The sequence below is a fragment of the Sylvia atricapilla genome, chromosome 13 (genome assembly GCF_009819655.1).
Source record: "Sylvia atricapilla isolate bSylAtr1 chromosome 13, bSylAtr1.pri, whole genome shotgun sequence".
Lineage (NCBI taxonomy): Eukaryota > Metazoa > Chordata > Aves > Passeriformes > Sylviidae > Sylvia > Sylvia atricapilla.
The window spans coordinates 14,248,863-14,275,411 of NC_089152.1; the positions used below are offsets into that span (position 1 = coordinate 14,248,863).

General features: G+C 40.6%; 1 protein-coding gene across 2 annotated transcripts in view; it reads right to left on the reverse strand.

Annotated features, from left to right (window-relative positions):
- MYO1E (myosin IE) overlaps positions 1-26,549 on the reverse strand; it is a 73,807-nt gene that overhangs the window by 26,666 nt on the left and 20,592 nt on the right. For both annotated transcript variants that reach the window (XM_066328526.1, XM_066328527.1), the window contains exons 2-9: positions 17,991-18,134; positions 15,300-15,389; positions 14,317-14,411; positions 8,511-8,598; positions 6,817-6,906; positions 5,905-6,036; positions 4,502-4,636; positions 3,242-3,374 (exon numbers count right to left, since the gene is read on the reverse strand). In XM_066328526.1, the coding sequence (XP_066184623.1) occupies positions 3,242-3,374; positions 4,502-4,636; positions 5,905-6,036; positions 6,817-6,906; positions 8,511-8,598; positions 14,317-14,411; positions 15,300-15,389; positions 17,991-18,134 (907 nt within the window). The remainder of the gene's footprint in view (positions 1-3,241; positions 3,375-4,501; positions 4,637-5,904; positions 6,037-6,816; positions 6,907-8,510; positions 8,599-14,316; positions 14,412-15,299; positions 15,390-17,990; positions 18,135-26,549) is intronic.

The window sequence follows — 26,549 nt, forward strand, 5'->3', positions numbered from 1 at the left end:
ATTTATGTCTTCAAAATTTCCCTATTCTCCTCAAGGACATTTTCAACTCTTTACTTACATGGATTTCAATTAAGATAAACCACCTTGAAGTAAAATAGTCTTGTTATTTCTGTGCCTTCAGACCTTCAAACACGTAAGCTGCCACAGGACATAGTTTTGAACTGTGTGGTTCAAACAAATCACTCTTGGATGAGACATAAATAAAATACAGAGCTCACACATGAAATAAAATTGACACCACTGAAAATTCTTTGTAAAAACATGAAAGATTTAAAATGTAATAAAAAGTAGGCTATCTGCTTCCCAATATCCTTTCTTCTTATAAGTTAGGACACTGCAAAAGGTTTTCAATTATCTTGCCTTTTATTTTTTAATCCCTTATTCTGTAAGTACTTTCAAATTCTGTTTCTTCTTGTTTAAAAGTAAAGCACAAAAATACATCTGGGTCTGTTATTCTCTGCACTCTAAACACATGGTGCAGATGTTACTGCAGTTTCACACACCCTAGGGAGTGGAAAAACAGAAGTGTCTTGAAAGCAAACAGAAACAGCACCTGAGGAAAACTCTTGGAGTTGGTATTGCACCTCCTCTAAACCACGTGAACCTCTAACAGTGTTTCCTCCATGTTCCATTGGTATCAGATCGACTTTACTGGTGAGGAAGATGTAAAATAATCACTAAGGCAGCAGCCACTTGCACTTTACACATCTGTAATGTCACAGCATGACTTCACTAAACCCTTCAGTACATCATTCCAAAAATATTTTTAAAATTGGAAATAACCACCAGCTTTCTAAATTATGATTTATTACCATCAGCAAACTGATTAAATTCACTCTGGGGTACCAGGAACCACACAAGCAAAGCCGAGTCACAGGCAACATCTCTGGTAATTCAGAGAACTCAGGGTGAAGAGCACATGAAAAGGTCAATCATTACACTGCTTTAACTTGGGAAGGAATGTAGGCAACTGTAGACCAGATATGCTCACACATACTGTTAAGATGCCAGGAAAAATGCTTAACCAACACTACTGGTAGGAATTTATGAAGACAGTCTAATGGCAAGGAGCACCATGCAGAGCTCAGAAACTCTCCCTTCCCAGAGCTAATGATTTACTGTAAAGGAAGAGTAGCTGGCCAGCACTTGATACAACTTCACATTCTTAAGATGCCTGATTGTTTTCCCTAGTTAGGGACCATAAAGTTACAGTCTGGAAATTATTATAAAGCAGGATATGCATGTAATTGAAAAAATGATCCTCAAAGAGTCATCAGTAGCGTTCAGTGAAATAGTTTTAAATACACTCTGTGAAGGAAAGCTGAAAAGACTGGGCTCACTTCCTGGGATTCCAGGAAGTGAAAAACAACCCTTTCAATACAATGCAAGTGTAAAGAGGGATGGTTTAAATTCTTTTCTCCTTCCAAGAGAGAAGTATTATTATTTGCCATGATTTGTAGCATAGAAGACTTTCAAGAAATAAGAACTTTTTTCATCTATTAACATAATCAAAAACTAGAGCAGATAGCAATCACTGGCAATTTTAAATACGTATTTTTTTCAAGGTCTGTAGAAAATGGTCTGTACAGATTTGATTCTGACTCAGAGCAGGAGTTCCTGGTGTCCCAAAAAATAGCTTTGCATGTTTTTCTGCAATCAGCTGTATACCAACAAGAACACCATTGGCCAAATTCTTAAACTTTTTATTATTTCAGGCTTATAAAAAGCAGGACTGACCAGTGGTTGTTCCTTGTGCTTTATCTTTCGTGGGTATAAATGCTTTACTATTTGGTTGGTTAGGACAAACAGTGAACTGGGGGGAGGACTAATTGAGAAGAGAAATGAGCCCAAATTTCATCTTCATAATGCAGAAACTGTGCTAGACATGGCTAATTCTTCTTTGGCTTCTTTAAAATCCGTATCTTTATGTGTAATTTTGATATTCATTCTACTTTCTAACTTCTTCCCATGTATCATTCATACACAATTTATGTATTTGTATCCCAGGGAGCAGTAGAAACATGGTGGACACAGCTCATCACAGAAACACATTCATTTCTAATGATTTATTTTTAATTCATGTCTTTACCATTTGTTATTTTGATGCAACCCACTGTATCCATCTTGTATGACTTTTAAATGCCTTGATTTGATTGAAAGATTTAACACTGTGATTTAAATTGAAACACAGTAGCTCATTTGGAATCAAAAGGCATATAAACACAACGCCACAAAACGTTTGTCTTTGGGTTCACTTAATTTCTCAATTTGAGAGACTAGGAAGGTTAAAAATTAGTAATTTTCATTTCCCAATTTCATGAAACAAATAGCAGGAGAGTGCTAGTACAGCTGAGTGAGAAGCTGACTGCACAAGATAAGTTAGTTATGAATAAAGTATCTAAAACTAAACAAATGCAATTCTCTCAAGTGTAAGACCCATTCTGAACCAAGAATTAAGAGAACACACAGGTCTGTATAAGGTATTGTTACGTATGTTGTGCTTATCCACTCTGTCTCCTTAAACTATCCAAGTAGCATAAATCCACACAGATGCAAGGTGTAAATCACAACAAAAACATTTAAAACTTGAAGTCCATTAACATTCCAACACCTTGCTGCTGTGGACCCAGCTGCTGCAGAACACATACAGAACAGTGCTGAGGGAGGCAAGGACAGGGCACTGTGGGAAAGGGATTGTGAAGAAATAGTTACTCAGTAGCTGTAGCTAACAATGAGGGACTCGAGACAGGAAACCTAACTGCAGAATGTAAAGTCTGCATTTCAGTTCAGCCCTGAACCCCTGTTTAGAAGGCACATGCACACACCTGTTTGGATGCCTGGGCACCAGCTACACCCTGAGCCCAGAGACACCCACAGCTGGGAGCTGCTTCCACAGGACAGGGAGGCCACACAAGTCACATCATAAACAGGGGGCTTAAATGTGTGCTGACGCACTGAAAGAAGCAGAGTTCAAGCCCTTCTTACGGTGCCTATTAATTCATGCTGCAAGTTTGGAACAGGATTTCTCAAATTCAAAATCGCGCCCCTGTTAAGCCAGTGGCCTTTTACAAGACAAAAGAGGGGCCTCAGCACCTGGTTTTGGCAGAGACTCTCAGTTGGCAGCCTCACACTCCAAGGAACGATGCTCTGTTTGGATAAGCAGCTCTAAATTGCAGTTCACCTTCTGCCATCTGGGCTGCAGCCCACTGCTGCTCCTCTAACTGTTTCCAGAGGTACTTACACTCCTCACTCTCCACTCCTGCATAGTTGCCCACTTCTTTGAAGCTGATGTTTCCCAAATGCAATATTCCTGCCACTATCTGCAGCACCAATGCCTGCTCCTCTGCAAAGATCCCAATCACACTCATTGCATGCTGGGAAGAAAAACAAACACACAAATGTGCATCAGTCAAAGACTCTTGTCGTGGAAGTCCTTATAAAATTTTGGTGTTAAAAAGTGGAGTTATTCAAAACAGTTCAGGTTCCTAAAGCAACCAAATTTCATTAAAGCTTCAATGAAGTTTCAAAGGGTACCAGATGTCCTATTTCAGCATTTCTGTATTTTTTAAATTAAATACAGAAGCATCTACACTTTTTAGAAGATGTACTAACAAAATAAGTTCTGGAAAAAATAAACACCTGCTTTTGAGTGTCACACTAAAAATAAATAGTTTCATTGCAAACTGGGAAACAATGAACCAAAGAGACAATGATTGTATTCCTTTTACACAGTCAGTTTACCCACCAAGACTAAGAATTGTGAAGCTGTATTGAATGACTGTAAAAAGCAGCCCAGTGTCTGGCTTAGGCTGTGAATTTCAGCCACTTACTAGAAACCAGCACCCTGGGTTTTGGAGCTCAGAGTACATAACAACTCGCAGAATGTCTTCTCAACAAACTGCTTTTCTAAAATACTAAAGTTCCAAAACAACAGTAACAATTCTATTTAGGCTTTTAAATGTACTACATATATCAATGTGTTAATATACCTACTTTAAATAGTAAATTCCTAAGAGCAGGACACCAGCAGCTGGCAGGTCACACAATGAACTGGCAGCAGTGCTGGATAAAGATCCCTGATCTGTGCTTTCACACTCCCTTTCTCCAGCTTTTCAGCTGTACTGTTTTAAATAAGCATGGAAGGTCAGCCAGCACTGGGAATTCAGATAAAGCAGGGCACTCTTTTTTAATTTGCTTCTAATGCAAGTTCTTCGCTACGTTTGCATTTTCACATTTTTTCATACTACAAATTATTTGCATAAGTCAAATTTCATTAAATTTACACCCTTCTGAAAAAGAACAAACTGAAAATCCAACACCTTTCTACAAAACCTATCTTCAGGGTTAACATACCACCTCCTCAGGGGAAAATACAACTAGAGTAAGTGATATCTAAATTAATTTCTCATTCCCACATTAATAGACCAATGCCTTTCCTAAAAATTAATTGTGAAATGAACATACATCCGCCACTATGCAAATCATGTGGTAAAGAACTCACCAGTGTTTCTTGGAAATCTGATTTGTCATTGATGTCATCGACTTTGTAGGACCCAGAGAGGCTGAGATAGTAATAGTAGTCCATACTGGTAATGCCAAGGCTGCTCTTCTGTTCTGAGGAGGCCCCTTCAATCAGCTGCAGAATAAAATCCCCAAATTAGCTATCACCCAACAACCTCCAGCAGAGCTGAGCAGGTCAGAAGAGCTGACTGAGCCTGAAATTACTGGGAGAGATATGGCAGGTGCTGTGCCAGGGATGTATCCTTCCTACCTTCTGCTAATTGCTTAATCCAAAAAACCAGGCTCTCAATCCCATTCCCACAAATGGTTTAGCTCTAACTTCACTACTAATAAATGGCTAACAATGTGACTGCCTAGAATGCCTTCCATTACCTTTAACCCTTAAGAAAAGGCAAAGTGAGTATTCCAATCCATAATGTGTTCCCTAAATCCTCAGGAGCAATGTGTTTTCCACACTTACTGCAAGGAGGCAGAGCTGACAGCACACTCAGAATCACCTGTGGCTCTCACCGTGAGGGCAAGGACCCTGAACACTCCTCAGACCCAGGCAAAGGCCATGCAGTTGTGCACAGACATGGCTGCATCATGGAGGAAAGAAAAAAACTCAAAACAGAGCTGGCAAAACCCCATGGTCTTTAACCCTTGTGTCAAAAAACCTCTCCAGGCCAAAGGAAAAGCAGCAGGACAGGGCAAATTGTACGTATACCTTGGAAGAGGAGAACACACAGCTCCTGGAGCAATTCCAGTGCCAACTCAGCTTTCCCTCCTGCCAGTGGCACTTCTACTATATATGAAGCTGGCTACAGTCACTTACAAAGCTCTGTCTTGGCCCTAGTTCTGTAGAGCAGCACTCCAGCAGGTGAGGACTTTGCACATCAAAGACCACTGAAGGCATGTAAAGTCTTTTTAAACACAACAAATGGGGATCCTTGGACAATGTAACAAAGAGTATTACCATAACTATCTCAGAAAAATAAACTGAGAATCAAATTTCTCTTTCACAGGAAGTATAGGCCAATACAGATATATACATATAAACTGGCCTCTCTCTCTAGATATATATAGGCCAGTTTAAAAAGAAATCTGCTGAAAAGTTCTCATTTTCTATTATGTACTCCTAGACTTTTCCATATGGGAGTTCACAATGAATTTCCAAGCAAGGCTTTGAAATGCTGCAGCACTCTGTTGTGGAGCTGAAAGGCAGCCAGGCAGGTCTATGGCAGATGGTGTCTCACCATGCTATCCAGATTCCCAGTAGAGAGCAGGTTACCTCTGCAGTGTGCACTCAAATCTCACTGCTTTGAGAACAACTTTTCAATCAAAAGGAGAAAACAGGTCCTAGAATACTTTACATAACTCAAAAAGGACTTGGACACTTCTGACCTGGTAAAAAATGTGAAAACTTCTCTCTCCAGGATTCCTCATTACAACTCGAGATTTTTCCAGTAGGAAGTTGGAGATTTTCCCTCCATCTGGTTCTCCACCTGGGCTAAACTGTATTTCAAAGTATTTCCCCTACAAGAAATAATTCAAGCTGTTAAATGATTAGTAAATGTAAATTCAAAATTGTGCATTTGTACTGTATTCCAAGCAAAGTTACAAAGATATTTCATCTTTATGGATACCTCAAGGTACAACCTGAGCTCAGACTCTTGAACCACCATGTCTTTTCTGCATTTATACAGCTCGACATTAACACATCCCATGTCAATGTAAATGTAGAGAGATCAGTGGCTTCTCTTACTGCTGAGACTCTTGCTTAGTATAAAGGAAACCACACGGCTCACCTACACAGAAAGGCAGTTCAACAGACTGACAACAGCAAACTGCTCTGCCTGGAAGCAAAGCAAAGCCACCATCCCCTGCTTTCAGGGAGACATTAACTGCATTAACACTCGTGTTAGCCAAGGAACACATTCGAACTTTTAAAGCCTATGTGCTACCTTTTAAAATGGAACTGTGGCGTGCAATTTAGTCAGCAGCCATTTCATGAGAGTATCTTGACCATTCCAGAATGACAGACAAGGTAATTCCTGCCTACTGCCTGTATAACACTAGAAAAGGCTGCAGCCTTGGTACTCCAAAAGCTGTAGCCAGTACATACACAGAAAGCAATGCACAACCTATACAGAATGAAACAGAAGCCTCTGACATCTCCCATTGTTTGAAACACACTTTATATCTCATTCAGATTTACCTCTGTGGCAGTAAATTAATATTATACCCCTGAATACTGTCTCTGTAACAGCACAGAAGGTGGAAGAGTAAAGTCATCTCAAAGGTACAGGGACTTACAAATCTGCTGGAGTTGTTGTTCCGCACAGTTTTTGCATTCCCAAAGGCCTCCAGTAAAGGGTTGGATTGTAGAATAATATCTTTAACATGCTAAAATTTTAGGAAACAAAAGAAATGCAAATTCAGAAATAGATATTTTTAAAGTCCTTAGAGATTTTCTAAAAAAATCCCTATGACATATCAATTATATATTAAAAAGGCAAGAAATCCTACATCTGTAAAAAATTCTCTCGATCATATAAGGAACAGAATCCAACAATTTTTCTTCCAGACCTTTTAGTTCCTATTTTTGAGGAAAATCCTACAGAATTAAACAAAATGCCTGAGGCTAAAACCTGGTTCTTCTGTGCATTGTTTTGCCAAGCAACACAGCCGATAAATTGATCTGGTTTTTCCATCATCTTCATTTTAAACCACACTTACACATGAGCATTTAATTTTTGGGGGGGATCTGGAACCACAACCAGTGAAGTCGAAGTAGCATGAAATTTAGGAATCTGCAACTGCTTCAGCAATCTGTTTTGGGATCACTGATAATGCCATCCATTTGTCTTAGAAAGCAAAGTAATGTGTTACTATTGTCTTTTTATCTAGTCCTGGGAGCTCGAATCATGGAGAAGAAAAAACCCAATGCAATGCTGGGTTGTGAAAGGAAGATGGAATTTTATTTCAAAAGAAATGCTCACGGCAACCTACCAACCTCATCAACCCTAACTCTGTAATTACTAAGAGTATTTTTCAATTTTGTACAAAAAGCTGGAATCTTTTAAACAGAACAAAATATTTACTTATTATTATCTTTACTACAAAAACCCCACAATGCACTCTCTCTCTGGATCATTCTCCTGGTTACTGAGTAATTCTCTGCAATGGTCCCAGTGTCACTGTTGCACAAAACTATGCAGAAAGAACACACTCAACATCAGAGACTGCAATAAAGTAAAAATTACAGTAAGCACTCAACAGGAATGGACTGGTAAAAGCAGCCACTACCTACCACTGCCTGTCAGTGAAGGACTGAGACTGAAACGTCATTAAGGGAATTTTTATGGCTATCTCACTCAATTAGTTTTAGTTTGCAGGTAGAACAGACATCAACAGTATAGTTATTAACAAAAGCAACTATTTGTTATTCAGGCAGCTTTCACACCCCCTAATTTTGCCTAGGTAACCTCATAAAACAAGATGATGTTTTTGAGGTGCCTCTTTGATGTATACACATAAACTGGAAATCCAAAGGAAGCAAGAGAAACCCAAAAAGCCAGATCAATTTTTAAGAAAATGCCAACACAGGAGGAAAAAAACACACATTTACTAAAAGGACTGATTGCTCTTAATCTGGTTTAGAACAATTAAAGTACCTCTTACCACTTAACTGAAAAAACAAACCAAACAAACAAAGACAAAACCCATCCATCCTGCAGATGCAATTCAGCATAAAGGCTACAGCACCTGGAGCAGAGCTGATCCTGCCCCTGTGCCTGTCCCTGCCTTGGCTCCCATGCAGCATCCCGCAGCTGAGCAAAGCTGCCCAGGGCTCTGTGCTCTGGGGCCCACGTGTTTCTGCCTGCTCATCCCCAAGATAAAGACAGCCTCTAATCTGCCAGTGTCTGCCCCAACATTCTTTGTCATTCCACTCTCAAGTGAATATTTAGACTAAGATTATACTTCAGTACTACTGTGTATCGACTCACCTGTACTTTAGGACCACCTCCTGAAATTTTGGAGACATAACTCATGATGTATTTAGCAGCTACAGTCTTTCCAGCTCCACTTTCCCCACTACAGAAAAAGAAACACAAAAAGGTACACGTTAGTTTTTAAGTAATTCTGCAGTGGGGTAATTTGAAGTTCATCTTGTCCAATCAAGGTGAGGTACCTTAATTACATACACCACATTCAGACTGAGTAACGTGGTAGTACAGACTGGGATCCAGTGTGGTAGCACCACACTTGGACATGTTTGTGAGCACAGAACTCTGAATTCACCCTCTTGCACAGGCACCAGAATCCATGTGAGACACCACGGTCAGAAAAGTAGGTACACTGAAAAATGTCTACTTAAAGCAAGATGCTCAAAAGAGAATTTGTGTGTTAAAGGCTTGATTCCCATCTCCATTTAGGGGGATTTCAGGTCTTGACACAAAAACTAATTTGAAAATCTGAGCTGTGCATGCCACACCAGACACCTACTTTTTTAGTAGTTTTTTGTTTAAGGTGTTCCTGAATAAAATAATGAGGCATTATTAATCACATCCTGAATGACGGAAGAACTACCTTCCTGTTCCTATGCCTCTTGACACAGGGTACAAGAAGTCTTAATATCCCGTACTAGCTCTCACAATTCCTTCCTTCCTTCCTTTATAATATTTCACTTCAATGGTGAATGGTGTTTACAACAGCAGCAGCCTGGCCTTCTTGCAGTCAGTAAGTTTCTCAAGAGGCAAAGAAGACTGGCATGCCAGACAATCCAGCCTCCCCTCACTTCATCCCTTAAAGCTTCTTCCCCTCATTTCAACAGAATTCCTCCAGACTTCGTAAACCTTGGTGTGAGCTCTGCCCTTAATGCATTTCCTGTGACCTGCACAACTACACCAAAGCAAAAAGAACAACACACAGATGTCGCTTCAATGTCACAAAAAGAGCTAAAATAGTTTTTTTCTTTTATGAAGATCTGTTCTATCTTTAAACTCCTGAGTAATTTCAGTGAACGTTGTTGACTCTTCCATCCTGCGCCCACTTGTTCCTGGACATGGATCAAATGCACATCTTTTCCTGCACAAATTTTAGCTACATCTGCCAAAGAAACATCAGCATGTCCTGCACAGGAAAGGGACTCACTGAGAATGAGCAACTCAGAGCTCCTTATCAGCATGACTAACAGACACACTTTTAGAGGTTTCATTCTGGAAAGGCTCCCCAAACCGCCAAGCTGCAAATGTAATTTTACATCTTTAAAGCTTCCAAACAATACAGAAATACTGCAAGGCTCTTTCTAATTATTTTCCCAGAAATGTTTTCATGTTTTTGTCTTCTCCTGACTACAGTTTTACGGATCAAACTGGAAACCTGAAAGGGTGAAAAAGTACTTATTGAGCATCCATCTGTGGAGCACAGACCATGACTATTATTATTATTCTGACTCACCTTTTCCCAACAACCAAAAAAGCCTGTATTATGCATATCTACTACATTCACAGGGACAGAGTTTGCTGAACGGCAAACTGCTTCTAAAAGTTCAAATCATGAGTAGTTCAATAATTAAAATAACATTTCTTCAAAATCTGCTGGCAGTAAATTTGCTCTTCCTGTTGTAAAACCAGACAAACCAACTGAACTTGAATCATACTCTGAGCTTACAAACTGCAGTTTTCAACTGAGTACAGGGGGATCCAGGGCCAAATCCTGAACTAATCTGATCAGGTATTTTTTATACACAGTAAAAATATAACACATTTCTATAAGATTTTCTTCAATGCATCCATTCTCCCTCTCCTCCTTGCTCAAATTAAGTGTGGCTTAATTTTCTTACTCCACAGTGTCTGCCACAGATCTGACCTGGAGCAATAAAGCTCCATTTTTTTGTTAGCCTCTGTTTCATTGGAAATGGTCCTTTCTAGTAAATTAATTTGGCTGAAGGTTTGTCTTCCAGAGTTGGCTTTAGATTTATGCATGTTTTTCAGTTTTAGGTTTTTATTGATCAAAGAGCAGCAAATTGCTCCAATTAAACTGGAATAAAACAAGAAGATGCATTATTTATGAACCAAAGTAGCTTTATCTGATGGGATGGTATCCTGCCCTAAGTAAAGCTCAGGTATTCAAATGGAACAGAGAAACTGTGGCATTCCTGCCAAATGGTTCTCATGCAGCTGCTTCATATAAATCTTATTGCTCTGCTGCTATTAAAACTATTTTAAGAACATATAAGAATCATCTAACTTGGTAGTTTGAAGCAGGTTTGATGAAGTTTTTTAGAGCTTGAAAAAATTCTTAAAATTACTTATAGTGGACTGTGGTATCGACAATTTTCTCAGAGACCTTTCTTGCTAAAAATAAAACTAGCACATAGTCTCAATCACTAACAAAAATTACAATGCCTTGAAAGATATATTGTTTCTTCTAGCATTATTTGCCACTTCAGAAAAATGACATTTTCTTCCACAAAGTCAATTAATACTCAGCTGAAATCAGAATACGATTGCAAACACAGAAGGAATTTTTTTTTGCTCTTTGCTTCCTTCCCAGAGGAAACAATCAGTAATTAGAGAAGCAAGATCCAATACACAGCATCATCCTTCTCTCTAAAATTAATTTTCTGAGTGCCATTTAATATGGTATCCATGGCTGCAGAACAATACAAGTGATGCTTATCTACATCGCCAGGACAATGCAGAAATTTTAATACCAAATATTTATAAAGAACTCTTGGATCTGCCAGTAAAGGACACTGTATATGTAACATACTCTGCTGTGTTTGGATAAGTTTTTTAGTTTGTTTACACAGAAAATTAAATTTCTGCAATTATGCTCAGAGAAACCTCACTAGCATGATTTCAGTGTAATATTTTTCCCTTCTGAATCAGAGCTTTAACCTAACTTTTCTTACAGTGTTAGACTACAGTGTTTCTACCACTTCCTTTTTAAAATTCAGCCGTATTTCCAGTCAGGCTCTCTCCAGACGTTTTAGAATGATCAGTCATTTGAGCCTTCTGGAAAGCTGAGACACAGAAGCTGACTAGAAATCTCATACTGAATTTTGAACTTAATAGATTTAGGATAGACATGAGCTGTTCACTAAAAGCAGTTTGGGTGGAAATGATCTTTGCATATCTGAAAACACAGTACATCTTATCTACTACAAATAGGTGTTAATGAAATCTTCATACACTGCTTTCCTGGACTCAAATGTTGCCACATAAATGGCAAATGTAATCTAAAACTACAAACACGAAAAACTGCTTTAAAGCGACAGCAACATCTCCTGGCAGGGACCACAGAATCAAAGTGAAAATAAAGTCGTCAGCTTTATAGAAAGAGAAAACCTTAACAACACTCTGAAGAAATGCATTTATTGCTACATAACAGGAAAACACTAATCATAACCTCCACTCTCTCAATTAAATGACAGTGATAGTCCAAAAGGAACTAAAAGCCACCAGACACAATTCTTCCTAATTAAAATCTTGACTGGACAACTCTTTGTCGATAGTTTGCAAGAGCTGCCATGTCACACGGGGGAGAAGTGCCAACAGTCTGTTTTAATTCCCACTGATGAGCTTAGTTCAAGAAAGGTCTAAATTAAATGTCCAGCCTCAGTAAAACATGACCTGAATGAGCAAGAAGTCCAGTGTAGCCGTGTTACCCTGTGAGTGGACCTGCTCGGCACCTCTGCCCATGCACACAGAGCCAGGGAAGCCTGGGGCACTGCTCCCACCCAAGCACACCCTGCTCCCCGGCTCAGCCCAGCCCGGAGGCAGCCCATGAATAACCTCATTGTTTATTTATCCGCAGCAGCCAGGCAAAGCAGCTCAGCTATGATTAGACTTGTGCACATGTAATTTTCTTAATACATATGCAAACGTGCTGGAACTACTCAGCTAATGAAAAAGCCTTCCTCGGCCTTGGAAGGGTTGTTTGGTAACAGTTTTTCTTTTAAAATTAGTATTATCATAAGAAAAGATATTATTTTTGGTTGCCACCTATCTAGACTTTCAGAGAATTGCATTTTCTTTTGGATCTGCTTTCCCAGTTCATTCACTGACTTTTGACGAGGATGAGTTTTTCTATCAGTGTCCAAACACATTTAGAATTAATGTCCAGGTAAAAGGTGCTCTGCCTAAACTAGGGAGCCTCCTTCACCTGCCTGAAACACACATCCAGTCTGTGGAATGCATGTCCCCTCCCAGGTTTGGAGGCAGACGCCACAGGTGCCCAAAGCACACAGGACACAGTGGGAGGACACTGCAGGTGTGCACCTGCCCCTCCCCACCACCCTTCAGGCTCCATATACAAGAGGCCACACTTAGCCCTTGTGACCTGGCTGTGAACCACTGTCCTAAAAAGCTAAAACCATAAGTTTTGTAAGTCTAGTCCACAGTTTCTACAGTGTTCATAGTAAAAATATCAAAGGAAAAATAAATGTGTACAAAGGAAAAAAAGTCCATGAAATGTCCCTTGCAAACATGATCCTTCTTGTTTCAGTTTTGCAGTGGATTTCAATTAACACCTGCAGACTTTGAATAGGCTGTGCACACATGGAGAGAAGTTTCATTCTGCAAATACAAAATGCACATTCCAAAAAGCATTCAAGTATCATCCAGAGCACAAATACAAGAATTCTCACGTAAAATCAAAACTCCAAGTTTGTATCTCAGATCTGCACCTCAGTTCTCTCAAAATGTGACTCTCTGCATGCATTGCACGATGGGGCATAGCACGGGATCAAAAAGTAGGGTTTTATTCACAATCCACAACAGCTCAAAGATTTTCACTGTAGATTCAGCTTCACGTGAAACATCCCACTTTCTGGGATGGTGCTTCATGCCAAAAGCAAATTCCCAATTTTACCCATTCCTATCAGGTCTCGATTGGACTACATGTGCCTAGTCAACTTCAGCACAGCAACAGAAAGCCTGAGCTCAGGGAACAACTCAGCCATGCCAGTGACAGGCAGGAGAGCTCTGGCTTTTTGTTTCCTGTGTCCCAGGGGCCCGGAGCAGGGAAGGACCTCCCTGGCCCCTGTCAGCACCTGCTTGGCCCTCCCAGGTGTAAAATCCCTGCAGAGCCCTGCTCTGGGATGGTGAAGGGCAGCTCCAGGTGCCCTGCTGAACCTCCCCAGCAGCCCTGGCAGAAAGGGAGGCAGAAGGGGCAGAGGCTCCCAGCTGCAGGATCCTGCAGTTCTGCTCTCCACACATTTTCTTTTATCACACACCACCTATAAAAACCCAAAACCCACAGATGAGAACAAAGTGTAACTCTGGTCCCAAAATTCACTTTTGATTGTCACTTAAATAATGCCTGTCATTAAAAAAGTTGAGTAGTAATTCTACAGTGAATTCCATCACTTAATAATTAAAATAGATTAATAGTGAAGACAAAATTAATTTCCCAGTATCTCTTGCCTTTTGTCTCTGATTGAGTGCAAGTAAAATTCCAAAAGGAACAAAAGACCATGATAAATGCAGTCCATGTGGGATTGCTGGATTTAACAGTATGTGGCTGCACAGCTGTTAATCCAGCCCCCTCATGTAGTCATTCAAGCTGTTGTAATTTTGGTATTGGACAAGAAGCTGCTGTGTGAGTAAGAGATTTCTTGTGGTTAAGTTACCACCAAGATTTCACTGGAAAACATAAAGGAGAGTCAGAAAATACTTAGTTATCCCAGAAAATCCCAAAGCATGAACATGGACAGAAGATTTTTAATGATAAAATAAACTTTTCTGCTTCTTCAAGTTAAAAAACCATAAGAAGAGAAAATATTTTTACCAATCTTTTTCTTACCTAATAATGACACACTGATTTTCTCTGTCAATAATCATGTTTCTGTACATGCTGTCTGCAAGAGCATAAATATGTGGTGGGTTTTCATACTGAGCCTAGGAGGGGAAATAAAGAATAATTTTTCAAGACAGTATTAAAAAATGCAAAAAGAGCAAAATAAATTTGTATTTAAATTGGAAGAGTTATTTCTCTGGAAAAAATAATTCTGAACAGCACTTTACAGTGAACTTTCCCCAAGAATTTTTTGGTACATTCAATAAAAACAAACCAAAGTCTCCAGATTTTGTTAATGAACTTTCTCTAATCCATAATTTTCTCCTAGAAACACCCTGTTCTAAAAATGGCTTCTGCTGGAAATGCATTACTTGTCCAAAGGAAAGTCACACAATTTCAGTAAACCCATCTCACCAGTGCCCATGTGCTAACAATGCTCTGCCCCAGCACACTCAGAGCCTGTGCCTCAGGTCCCATTTTTATCCACTGGGCCATCCAAACCCAACAGCTTCCCCGAGGGGACATGCCCAACTCAAGCAGGAAATTGAATTTTATGTCCCTAACGTTCCTGTGCTGACTCACTCTTCCAGCTGTATTTTCAAAAGTGGCATCTAATTTTGGCACCTCATTTTTTTATTGTTCTTGTCCAGTTAAGAGTTCTGAAATCATCGTCTCCAAATCCACTAATGGCCATTTTGTGCACATGACAACTTAAAAACTGCCTTTGCAGGAGCAGGGAAACATCGAGGAGAGATACCTAATATGGATTAGAGCTAATCAATACAAGTATTTTCTTTAAATACTGATCTTATATTGCAGGGAGTTCAATTTGAAGAGTCAACCTATGGCAATGACTATCTGCCAAGTTCTCCCAGGCCAGCACAACGCTAGCAAATCCTGAAACAAACGTTTCCAAGTGTTATAAGCTGTGTAGAACCGTATTTCCAAGCCCCTGAATACTGCACAGTATTTTAGACTGCTTTACTTACTGCTCCTTGGTACATTTCAATTTCCTTTTCTCCAAAATATGGCATTTGCTTGAAAGGATTCACAGAGATTAATACAGAGCCAATGTATGTCTGCATTCAAAAGAAGTTAAGGCAACAACATCATAGAGTATCATCTTACTACTAGAGACAAAGAACTTTACAACCTATTACACAATACTTCAAATAATAGTAAAAACGACCACAGCTTACAACAATTGCTCATAAAAATAAATTAGCAGGCTTACAAGACTATAAACATACCATTCAATTGGAATATTTCTGTATTATCTTATTTTGGGACAAGCTAAGTTCAGAAACACGTATTAAAGGCCAAAGCATGACACACCTTGAATAAAAATACAGAAAGGAAATGGTACATTTGAACTGGTTTTAGTCCTTTGTAACTGAAGAGGTCATATTGTCAGTACTAGAAAATATTGGTTTGACCTTTGCAGAATACAGTGCAGTGACACATTCTGATCTCACAGGACAGTGCTGAGCAAGCAGAGCTGGGTGGAAACGGCCACTGCTGAGCTAAATCAGACAATTACTCAGCTGCATGTACTGGGGGTGCTGGGGCAATTGGGCAATTCAGTCTGTGCTGTTATTTTGTGAGTGAAACTATTAACAGTCCCTCAGAGTCCTCTCCTGAAGGCTGCCCTGTACCAAGACACTCAATTTCAAGCCATTATTAGATTTTCTGCAACATTTTCAATATAGTATTTCATCATTCTGCATTCAGCTGCACATGCTCTGCATTTTAAATACTTCATAAACCTTTGGAACTACAGCTGCAGTGTACACATTACCTGACAGTAACTCACAGGTATCAATATCACTTTTCCTTGAGCTGGGAGTTAGCAGTGAGCCCACACCTACGGGCCCCAGATGTTGTACTGCAGCTTTCATTAACAATCTGGAATTGTTTACAGGAAAACTTGGTATCTAAGCTTTCTGTACCAAGTAGGAGAATTAACCAATCTATCCTGCTGGATTGTCCTATGTAGGAATCTCCTACTGTGGTGCCAAGGCAAGGTAACATGTTAGAGAAGAACTGTAGCTCAATAAACATCATTTCTGTAACATTAATTTGCAATGCTTTCTTCATACATATTTAATTTAATTCAGAAAGAGTGACAACATCTGGGTCTTGGATATAATAGATCAATTACTCATTGTGTCAGTATAAACACTTGAAGTGACAGTTTTCTGTTGGTAAACAACAGCAGCATTTTCTGGGATGATTCCGTCATCTCTGTACAATGTAGAACTGAGAAACGTTCATTCATGGGTGGACATGCAAACAATTCAAATATTCAAGAGATGATCTTCATCTTTGAATGAAAAGCCTTCACAGAATTGCAAAAGGAGTCCTTCCTTCTTCCTACATGAGGTAAGACTGATCCCTCAATGTGACCACGAGTCCCCTTGGAAAACACACTTATTACAGCTTCAGCAGAAAGATCATCTCCATGTTACTCCCACTATTTTCATAAAAAAGAAAAAGCAAAAACCTTCCTCCTGCACAGAGCACTGAAGTCTCTGGGCATGCACTGCAAGGAACACGCAGTGCTCCATGGGCCCAAAGCACTCCTGTTACTACCAGGGAGGATTCTACAGCTTGTGCTGTGCTACAGTCTGGCAAATGCTGTGCAACTTCATCATGCTCCTGTAAAGCAATTTCAGTAAGAGTGCGGTACTGCAGTGAACAGAGCATCCAAACCCATGTTCACACATGTATTAGAAACCTCTGCAGTTCGTGATGGAAACAACTGCAACATGAACTTTCCTCTATCAGTCCTTGCTAAATTCAGCTGCTACGTAGCTCTTTACCATCTGAATATATGGGAACAGCCAGGAGATCTTATATTTCTTCCCCTTTCTGCTCTTTAATATCTTAAACTCTTCAAGAAAACTATTCTCCAAATACAACTAGGAAGTATGAAAACCTGGCTAAAGCAGAAGGAACAGCATAATTTTCTAGTACATAATCACTGAGTAGAATTTACCAAATTCATTACTGCAGCTCACACGACATTGTGAAAGCTGAAAATGAAATAGTGACTATTCTTATCTTAAGGAATTGCTTTAATATTATAGTTTTAAAAAAAGCCTTGGGTACTGAAGTCTGTTATTCCTGTTAGGCTGCATGTTCAGGTATTAAATCTTCTCATTTTGATTAATCATAGAAGCAAACTTAAGTGAGAACACTGAAGATTTACAGATGTGGACATCTGTTTCCATCATCCCATGATTCACAGTATTAACAATTTTGGAGTAAGTTGTAAATGGCGTTATGTCACAGAAGAAATGCTATTTTGAAAGCATTATTATATTGGAGGTATAGAGACAATACATCAATAAATGTACACACACCTAAAACCTATTAATTCTTGCTCTTAGAAGTAGCATTACCTCAGGAGGCTTCAGAAGTCACGTGAATGTATAAACATATGGAGGTACAATCTTCTTTAACATATTAAAAAGAATGCCTTAAAATAATTTTTGCTATCCTGTTTTCAACCCTCATAATTAGCTGAGTTCTCAAAGGCTTCTCAGTTATCTCAGGTGAAATGCCATATAAAATGTTCAGAATCCTTGAGTAATCTGCTTAAAGAGAACATGTACACATAATTAGTATCACGTTGACTCAGCAAGGCCACGGAGCCCCACAAAACCAACAAAGGATACAAAAATATAATCGTCCATGTAGCGTTTCTTCAGGTTCTCCACTATGGAATCCTCAGTGATTTTGGAGAGCAGGACCATATCGTCCACTCCGCTGTGCTTGACATTGTGGCTCTGCCAGTGGTACCTGTAGTGTCCTTTGCTGCCCTGCAGGAAAGCACAATGAACACCACAAAGGTTACTACATGTCTCACCAGCACTAAGTAACTGAAAACCATGATTCGAATTCCAGCTTCCCAAATGTTTTTCTTTCGCTGCATTCTGTTCTCTGATCACAGGCATTCTGTGAAAGCATACATAAATGGTCTCAGCTGACTTGCCTCTGCACTGCCCTCCAAAACTAGAAGGTAATTCCATGGGGTTTTGTGACCACCTACACACAGAATGGATTTCAGATGGCAGACATTTTTAAATCTAGTAGAAAAACACCTCAATTATTCCAACTGAGATGCAGCTATTGGAAGCTAAGGATGCAAAAATTACACTCCTACATTGTAACTATTAGCAATGAGGATAATTACCATCACCACGGTGCATTCCTCATTCTTCACAGTCTTTTAAGTCAAAGCTGCACATAAGCTGTTACTGGGAGGGAAGCTGTGAGCCTGCTGCAGTTAAGTATTCAGGGATGTTCTGCAAATTATGTACCCCAGCTTGTCGGCTGCATGCCTTCACAGTCCCTTTTGATCTGTTAGTCACCATGCTTCAGTGACATCTAAATAGATACTCTCCCCACATCACAGACTACTATTTCAGGATGCTACTGAAACATGTGACATTTCATGCTGTACCACTTGAAATCAAAATCTGTTTTTCTTCCAGCTGATCTGAACAGTAGTTTGGTTCCATGGATACACCCACAAACAGATTTAAATCCAGTCAACATCAAGGCTTATTAATTCAGCTATAAATCTACTCTCCAAACCCAAACCTATTTTCTGTAGCCTGACAGACAATGTTAATGGGGTTCTGATCTCTTCCTGTTTTCTACTTAATTTTTGCTTACACAATACTGAAATTAGTGATGCTGGAATCACCACATTTAACACTGAGAAGTGATCAAGTATGCTGTCAAGGAAGATGTGGCCAACAAAATGCCAATTCTGCAAATTCCCCTTATTCTTTAATGCAACAATTTGTAACAATGTGATTTAACTACAATGCTCTGTTGTACTTCATCTGGGATCAAGTCACATTCACCAGAATAGAAGCAATTTATTATTATAAAGTATATGCATGATTTTATTCTGCAAATACTTTACAGATTAAAGAAGAAAATTTAGGAACTTTGCAACACACTTCAGCTGCACTGGTATTTTGAAATGGGACATCAGCAACTTACAGAGGGGCAGCTTTGGTGTGTACACAGTTCTGCAGGAGCAAAGGACCCACACAACTGTGCTACCACCAAGTGCTACACCAGGCTGGAGCTTGTCTTCATGTTGACTGACATAAAAGACCAACTGGATTTTTACCTTAAATTAAATTCCATTAAACCTTACTATTGCAGACAGCACAGAAGCTGTAGGCTTTACGTATGTTTTGTCTTAAGTCTCCAGTCATTGCTGCTCTGATGCAGATCCATTACCAGTGGAGAACAGTTGCAAACTTATATCAAAAGAATGCTTTCAAATATAGTACAGCAGAGGTAAAAATGTCTGAAAACACAATCTCAGCAATTGGCTTGAACATCTGCAAGTGCACATGAGTTTTAATAAATAGCTTAGCTTGTGCGAGCCCTGTCAATTTTCTATCTGTATAATGGAAGTAGTTATCAGGAAGCACTGAGAAAACAAAGAATCAATTTTTTAATTGTCATAAAACACATGACTGAAAAACATTCGTTGAAGCCTGGGTTTTTGGAGAAAACAGAAGTCTAATGGAGAAGCATAATTTCCTTCAGTATCTTCATCAGCTATTTGTGATACTACACTTGGAAAAAGGAACTGGCAGGATAGACAAAAAGGTACCGTATCAACATAAATATGGATAATTAGATTGTTCACAAAGCCATACAGGATGTGGTTTACTATCAGATAATGGAGTAAGCCACAGAAAACGTGTAAGAAATGAGGCTGGGAAAACAATCAAGCTTGCCTCTGGAAGCCATGGCATCAGACCCAGCGAGCTCAACGAGCACAAAGCTTGCAAAGCCACGGGATACACGGAAAATGTGCACACTGTCTGCAAAACGGCAGCTTTATGCAAGTCACTGACTGCTGCTGACTGTGATGAAGCCACACACAGGAGCGGGCCAAAGGGCTCTCCCCAAAGCCCCGGGAGGCAGCAGGGAATCAGGAGGGCAGAGCCAGGGCAGCCCCGCTCCCCTGAGCAGCTCTGCCCCGCTGCTGCCCGGCTCTAGCCACAGCCGCCACCAAAGCCGAGCCACCGTGCAGAGGGGTTAACTAAAGAGCAGCAGCCTCAACACCCAGGACAGCTGAGAGCCACGGCACTAACTAGTGCCATCACATTAAAACTGTAACGCAATTTAAAGGGCAGGTTCGGAGCAGCAGGAATTACCCTTTTCCTTTCAAAACACAGCCTTGCATTCAACTGTGCAGAGAAGCACGTTATCGCCGCTAGATCACGGTCAGACTTCTCCCCGGGATCCAGAAAGAAGTCCAGGCTTTAGCAGTGCCTGACCAGCTGTGGTTAAGTTTTGCTCTCCTGCTCCAGGAAGGTAACACCAGTGAGACAGGTGCAGTGGCCACCACCTCTTTGTTCGGGCAACAAAACGTGAGTGTTTTGTCTAGAGGACATCACACATCCCCAAGTCCTTGCCCTTCCAAGCACGAGCAATGACTACAGAGTCCAATCTGAATTTAGCAACTTCAGTCACTTCCAGCTGGTACTATAACCATGTCCTGCTAACAACTAGCTGGTTTTTAATAGAGTTTTGAAATTAAAAAAAAAAATAAATTAAAATCCTCCTATAATCAATCATGTGAAAAAACTTCACATCATAGCAGTTATAAAAGCAACTCCAAAAAAAAAGGCAAGTTATAAAATCTTACTCCAGGCTGCATATTTCCCAAAGGTCAAGGCCATATACTTAAAAATTACATTAACGATTTGTTCTTACTGCCTATTTCTTGAGAATTTAAGTTTGGGTTTCTTTTTTTTTTTTTTTTTTGGTGGTTTTTTTTTTTGGTGTTTTTTTTTTTTTTTTTTTTTTTTTTTTTTGGTGGTTTTTTTTTTTTTTTTTTTAGCCAGAGCTTCCCATTATCCAGAAAAAAAATGCAGCACTCTAATGTGGAGACAATTCACACCTGAACTGGTTACCTGGTGTCCACCAGAACCTGCTTTGCAGGGTGCGCTCGGGCTAATTCTCTGAGCTGCTGATGCCCCGTGCTGTCCAGCACACAGCACACCTGTCCCTGTGCCCTGCGCAGACGGGTCACCCAGACACGAGGCCAGGTCTGCTGGGACACACCTGGCCACAGAGCCCAGCCCCAGCCCCGAGCCAAGCCGCGCGGGGCAGACGGCAGCAGGCGGACACTTGGCTTCCCCTCGTTTTCTCGGTTAAAGGTGTGGTCTAAGTGTACAATAAATAAGCGGATAAAAGCCTTTGTGTCAGCACTAACAATGCCTGAGCAGCTGGAAAAAGATGAGCTTGGCAGATTAGGGAAAATACAAACCAAAACAAAAAAAGCAGCCCCCAAACAAACCCAGATCCCGAGTGGCTGCTAAAAGCCGCAGCAGTGGAAAGGGCCGAGCACCAGAAGCTGGCTGCCAGGCCTCCCCCAGGCGGTCCCCGGGCTCCCAGCCCCAGCGGCTGACATCGCGCGGGGAGCGGAGGCTGGACTGGCAAGGCTGCAATTAAAGGCGTGTACCACGCTGCTGTCAGCTGTTATAACTCATGCGGCTGCTGTTGGAGGCTCACAGTCAGGCCTGTTCTGCAGTGACAATAACATTTCGGATGGCAGCTGGCCCCTCGGCACGGCCGGATCCGAACCTGCGATGCCATGGTGCCGCCGCTGTGCGCGGCCCTGCACAGCCGCCCGCTGGCACACGGACACAGCCGCTGCTCAACACCGAGCACGGGGATGCCAAATACATTCCCTGCACTAAACACCGCCCGTGCCTCCCGCACTACTGCTGGTGCTGCCAGTACAATACGGTAAAGCAGATCATTGTTTTGTGTGGAATGAGTAAGTATAGATAAGACATTTACAGAATTTCTTTTTGCTGCCCTCCACCTTGTGTTACAGCAGCAACTGTTGGTTTCTTATTTTTGCTTTTATTATTGTTTGTGTATTCTTACATTATCCTAAGCAACACGTCTTTGATATAGCTATAAAAAGATAGAGTCATACTGTGTCACAACATGGGTTTTCTTTTAACTGGACAAAAAAGCAAATATTTTTGTATTTCAAGGTGTTTAAAAATAGAACGTCTAAAAATAAAGCACTGAAAACAAGGGATCAGAAGAGACTGTATATTCAGCGCCTGAGAACCTTGTTACTCTTTGTCCATCAGAACTCTCATTAAACTAAAACCACCTACACGCCATCAATAATCATTCTTCATTCCCACAAAGGGAAAAATTGCCACTCTGGATCTCTGGCAGCTTTTTTTGATAGCAAACGTCCATGTCCCATCACGGTGCAGAAGGGATTCTCAGCCTCCACGAGGGAGTAGGAGTGTCAAGTGATCACAAGCATGACCTTTTCTTCCCCTTTTCACCTGACACAGCACTACTGCACAAAATCCTGCTGGTTCTGGAGCATGTGCCGACCTCCTCAGCTCAGTATTATCAATACGATAGTAAATCAGTCACATGCACACAACTGGCCAAAGATGCCACAAAACTGACAAAGCTGCACGCCATTGACTTTAGACTTGACATCAATGCTTCTGCCAAAAGAGGCCTATTGCCAGTCCCATACACACATCATTTGTATCAGTTTTTCCAGCTAACAAGAAAATAAACCCACGGCTTTCTGCAATGATATCATCTGTCAAAATTAGCAAACTTTTCTAACCCACTTAAGAGGAATCTTTCACATATTTCTAAAAAGTGAAAGGGTCTGCTTTTTCCAGAGAATATTGCAAAAATACTGAATGTGAATTCTGGTCCTTGACTAGGATAATCAAAACAGAGAAGCTATAGTGAACAAACATGCTCCAAAATAGCTCTTGTATATCTTACGTTAGAAAAAATACTTATTGGCTGCAATGATGTGACCATATTTCTGAAAGGAAATTGAAGGAAGACAGCAGAAGCAGCAAGATGGACAAAGATAAAAGGCCATTTATTTAAATTTAGCATGAATAAAATATTGAGGGAGACGAAAAGCAGTGCTTAAAGATTTGAGGAAATAGCAAAGCAAAGATACTGAGCATCTAAGCAGCAGGATAAACATCTTAAACAGAGACCTAAAAATACCAAAAATGTATTAAGGAATGGAAACTACTACCAGGTTAATATCCAAAAAAAAAAAAAACCAACCTACAGCTAGGGAAATATATACTGAGAAAAAAAATTCTGGGGAGAAAAGTCATGAGTTCTCACTGCTTGCTCTGAGACAGGAGAAGTTCCAGCCCAAGACGACCTGAAGGACTGACCCCGGAGCTGGCTGCAGGCTGTGGGAGATCCCAGCGGTCCAGACACCTGCTCCCATCAGCTCCTGAGCAGGGCCTGGCCCCAGGGCAGCTCCCCATCATCACCTCCTGCTCCGGAGCCAGGGAGCAGCCAGGCTTCCACCTCCCTGCAACACAGCCTGCTCACCTGGACAGCAAACACACACTTCTCACACACCACGAGTTATCAGAACATGGGAGGCTACAGGATTTACACATCATGCTCATTTTCAGGAGGCAGAAATGACATCGGCATTCTCCTAAAATAAGTAACAGGACATTGCCAAAATAGAAGTTATTTCAGTATTTGACCACAAGGCTCATCTGTTGCATTAGTATTAACTTTCACTAAAAGTTTTGTAAGATTATTTTTAGTAAGGCACAGCTACACAACAGACTGAAAGAAGAACAGGAATGAGCTCAAGAGCAGATCGTGCAAATGTGCCCACGATTTTGAAACAAGTTACAGAGACAACAGGCACATACTGGGAAGTAGTTCATGTACTGTAAACTCCTATTTGCTTATCCCACAGCTTGTTGGGTGGCTTTGTCCTGATGTTCCAAGAAATAATTCTCCTAAGGAAATGCAATGTTAACAACTTCATATGGTTGACCTGCTCTTAGACATTTACTGTCTTATTGTCCAGAGCTGTTCCAAGCCTGACTTGCTCCTTGTGGCACGAGCATCCTGCTTTCCTGGGACTGGAGGATCAGTGTAGGCCCTGGCTGCCTTGCAGTAGCAACTTTAGTCCATGCATGTGTGTGCATATACACCACCATCCCGGACTGCAACCACTGCACTGAGCAGCATTCATGCACACTAACTCTTCATCTGTGAATTGTATATGCACTTCACATCTGTATATACCTATCATGCAATTTAAGAAATGTAAGAGATAAATTACAACAAGTATTTTCATCTTGGCTGTGTCAATCCTCAAAGTGTAATAAAGTTTTATGTGTGCCACTCTTCTCCATCAAAGACGGGTTTCAAAGGGGGTTAAGCAGTCACAACCTTACATGTAATATTATTATGGTCTTTAATTGAAAAATGTCATTTGAAAACTCCATCGGAAGATTCAGACAACACGCCGCTGCCTCTGCTATAGCAGACGACTGAAAGTGTATTTCCTGGATCATCCTGAAACTAAACAATAAACTGAAGTGCACCGGGAGTTTCCCATGTGCTCTCCAGAGGGAGGAATCTCAGAGCAGCGTGACTCAGAGGCTCCACGCGTGGGACAGCACGGCAGCACGCCTGGAGTGGGGAGCATGTGGATGCTGGGGCTCTGCACTGTGCTGGTGCCAGCGGGAAATTTCGGAGCAAGTAAAACTCCTGGCGCATTACAAAAATACCATCCCAGCCCTGTCCTGTTCCAGCTGATGTCAACACTCACTCCCCTGCCCCATCTCGCAGCTTTTGGAATCTCAGGCCACAATCACCGCGGAGAATTCCTTTCTGCTCAGTCACTGCCCTCTCTGTAGGGCTGCAGCCGCTCCTGTTCCCTTTCTCCTGACCCTTGTGTTCACGGTAACTGAAGTCATTTGTTTCCTCATCACACCGATACTGAGACATTACCCCGAGAGTTCAAGGCCAAAGTCTGCCCCCGGCGGCATCCCCCAGCTGACAGCCCTGTGACACAGGGTTTTTCTGGGAAACGCCGGGTTACTGCTGCAGTGTCCAGTGACAATTCTGGGATGGCTGTTCCCATCAGCAGGCTGAAGGCAGATTCTGCAGCCCACCAGGTAGCAGCAACAGCACTCTAGTGGCTGCTCCGCCCAGACTCCTCTCGTATCCCTTCCCTGTACCACAGTGCTCTCCTTCCAGAAAATAGAGCGGGGCAATGCAATATCAAGAAACAAAAAATAATTATTTTAGCCTTATTCTTTACCAGCAAGTTTTGCTTTTTTTTTTATCTATGCAGAATATAAATTAAGAGCATTGCAATATTTCCGAATTACTTAGCATTTAAATTGACAACTCAACAAGACAACGCTGAAGGATGAAAAGATAAACACATTTTGCAAGTATTAAAAGGTAGAGAAATCACTTTAGAATTTTTAGGATTTTCAGAGAATAAAACAGCTCCTGTTTAAAACACCATTTAGACAGCACTCCACTGTAGCTGAAGAGTACAGCTACATCATTTACTCTCTCTGCATCTACCAAATTCATTCCACTGATGTCATCAGCACCTTCAAACGACTGAATAATCTCATTCCCAACAACAAACGTTTGTTTACATGATCAATTCAATGCTTAACTATAAGCAAAAAGATACCATAATGCCAAGGAAATACTCAGTTGTATTTTTAATTAACTTATCAACAAAATTACTGAACATCTACATTTTGTTGGGTATTCTCGTCTTCACCAATTACTAATGGATTGTAAGAACACGACACATTGGGCCGACTACACATCTTATTTTAATACTGCTTTTAGCCAAGAAAATCAAACAAGATGTTTTCATGCCAACAGTTTTAGTTGAGTAACAGTATGCAGCAATTCCACAAAAATTGGAAGACTAATTTCTAAAATAAGCATTAGCTAAATAATCTCCTGAATAACAACTAAATTTAAAGTAATTTGGAAAAAGTACAGCTAAATCTCTTTTGGTTTTATTATTATTATTATTATTTCTTTTCCTTTTTAAAAAATCCTTTTTCTGAACTTATTGACAAACCCGAGGGAATACAGACTTTTTTTTCCAAGCAGTGAGTGTCATGTAGTCACATGCCTGCGGCAGTCCAGGCTAAAGAAAAACACTCTTCATTGCAACAGGCATGATGAAACTGTGAAAGCTGCAACACAGCAGAAAACGGTGGCCAAGACTGTTTTTTCAACAGCATCTACCAAAAATCACCTTTGTGCTGACAACACAGAACTTTATTAGTGTAATAAACTGCTCAGAGTTGTAACATTTAACTCTTCTGATACCACAAATAAGGCATGCAGTCAACTGCTTATTTCTTAAC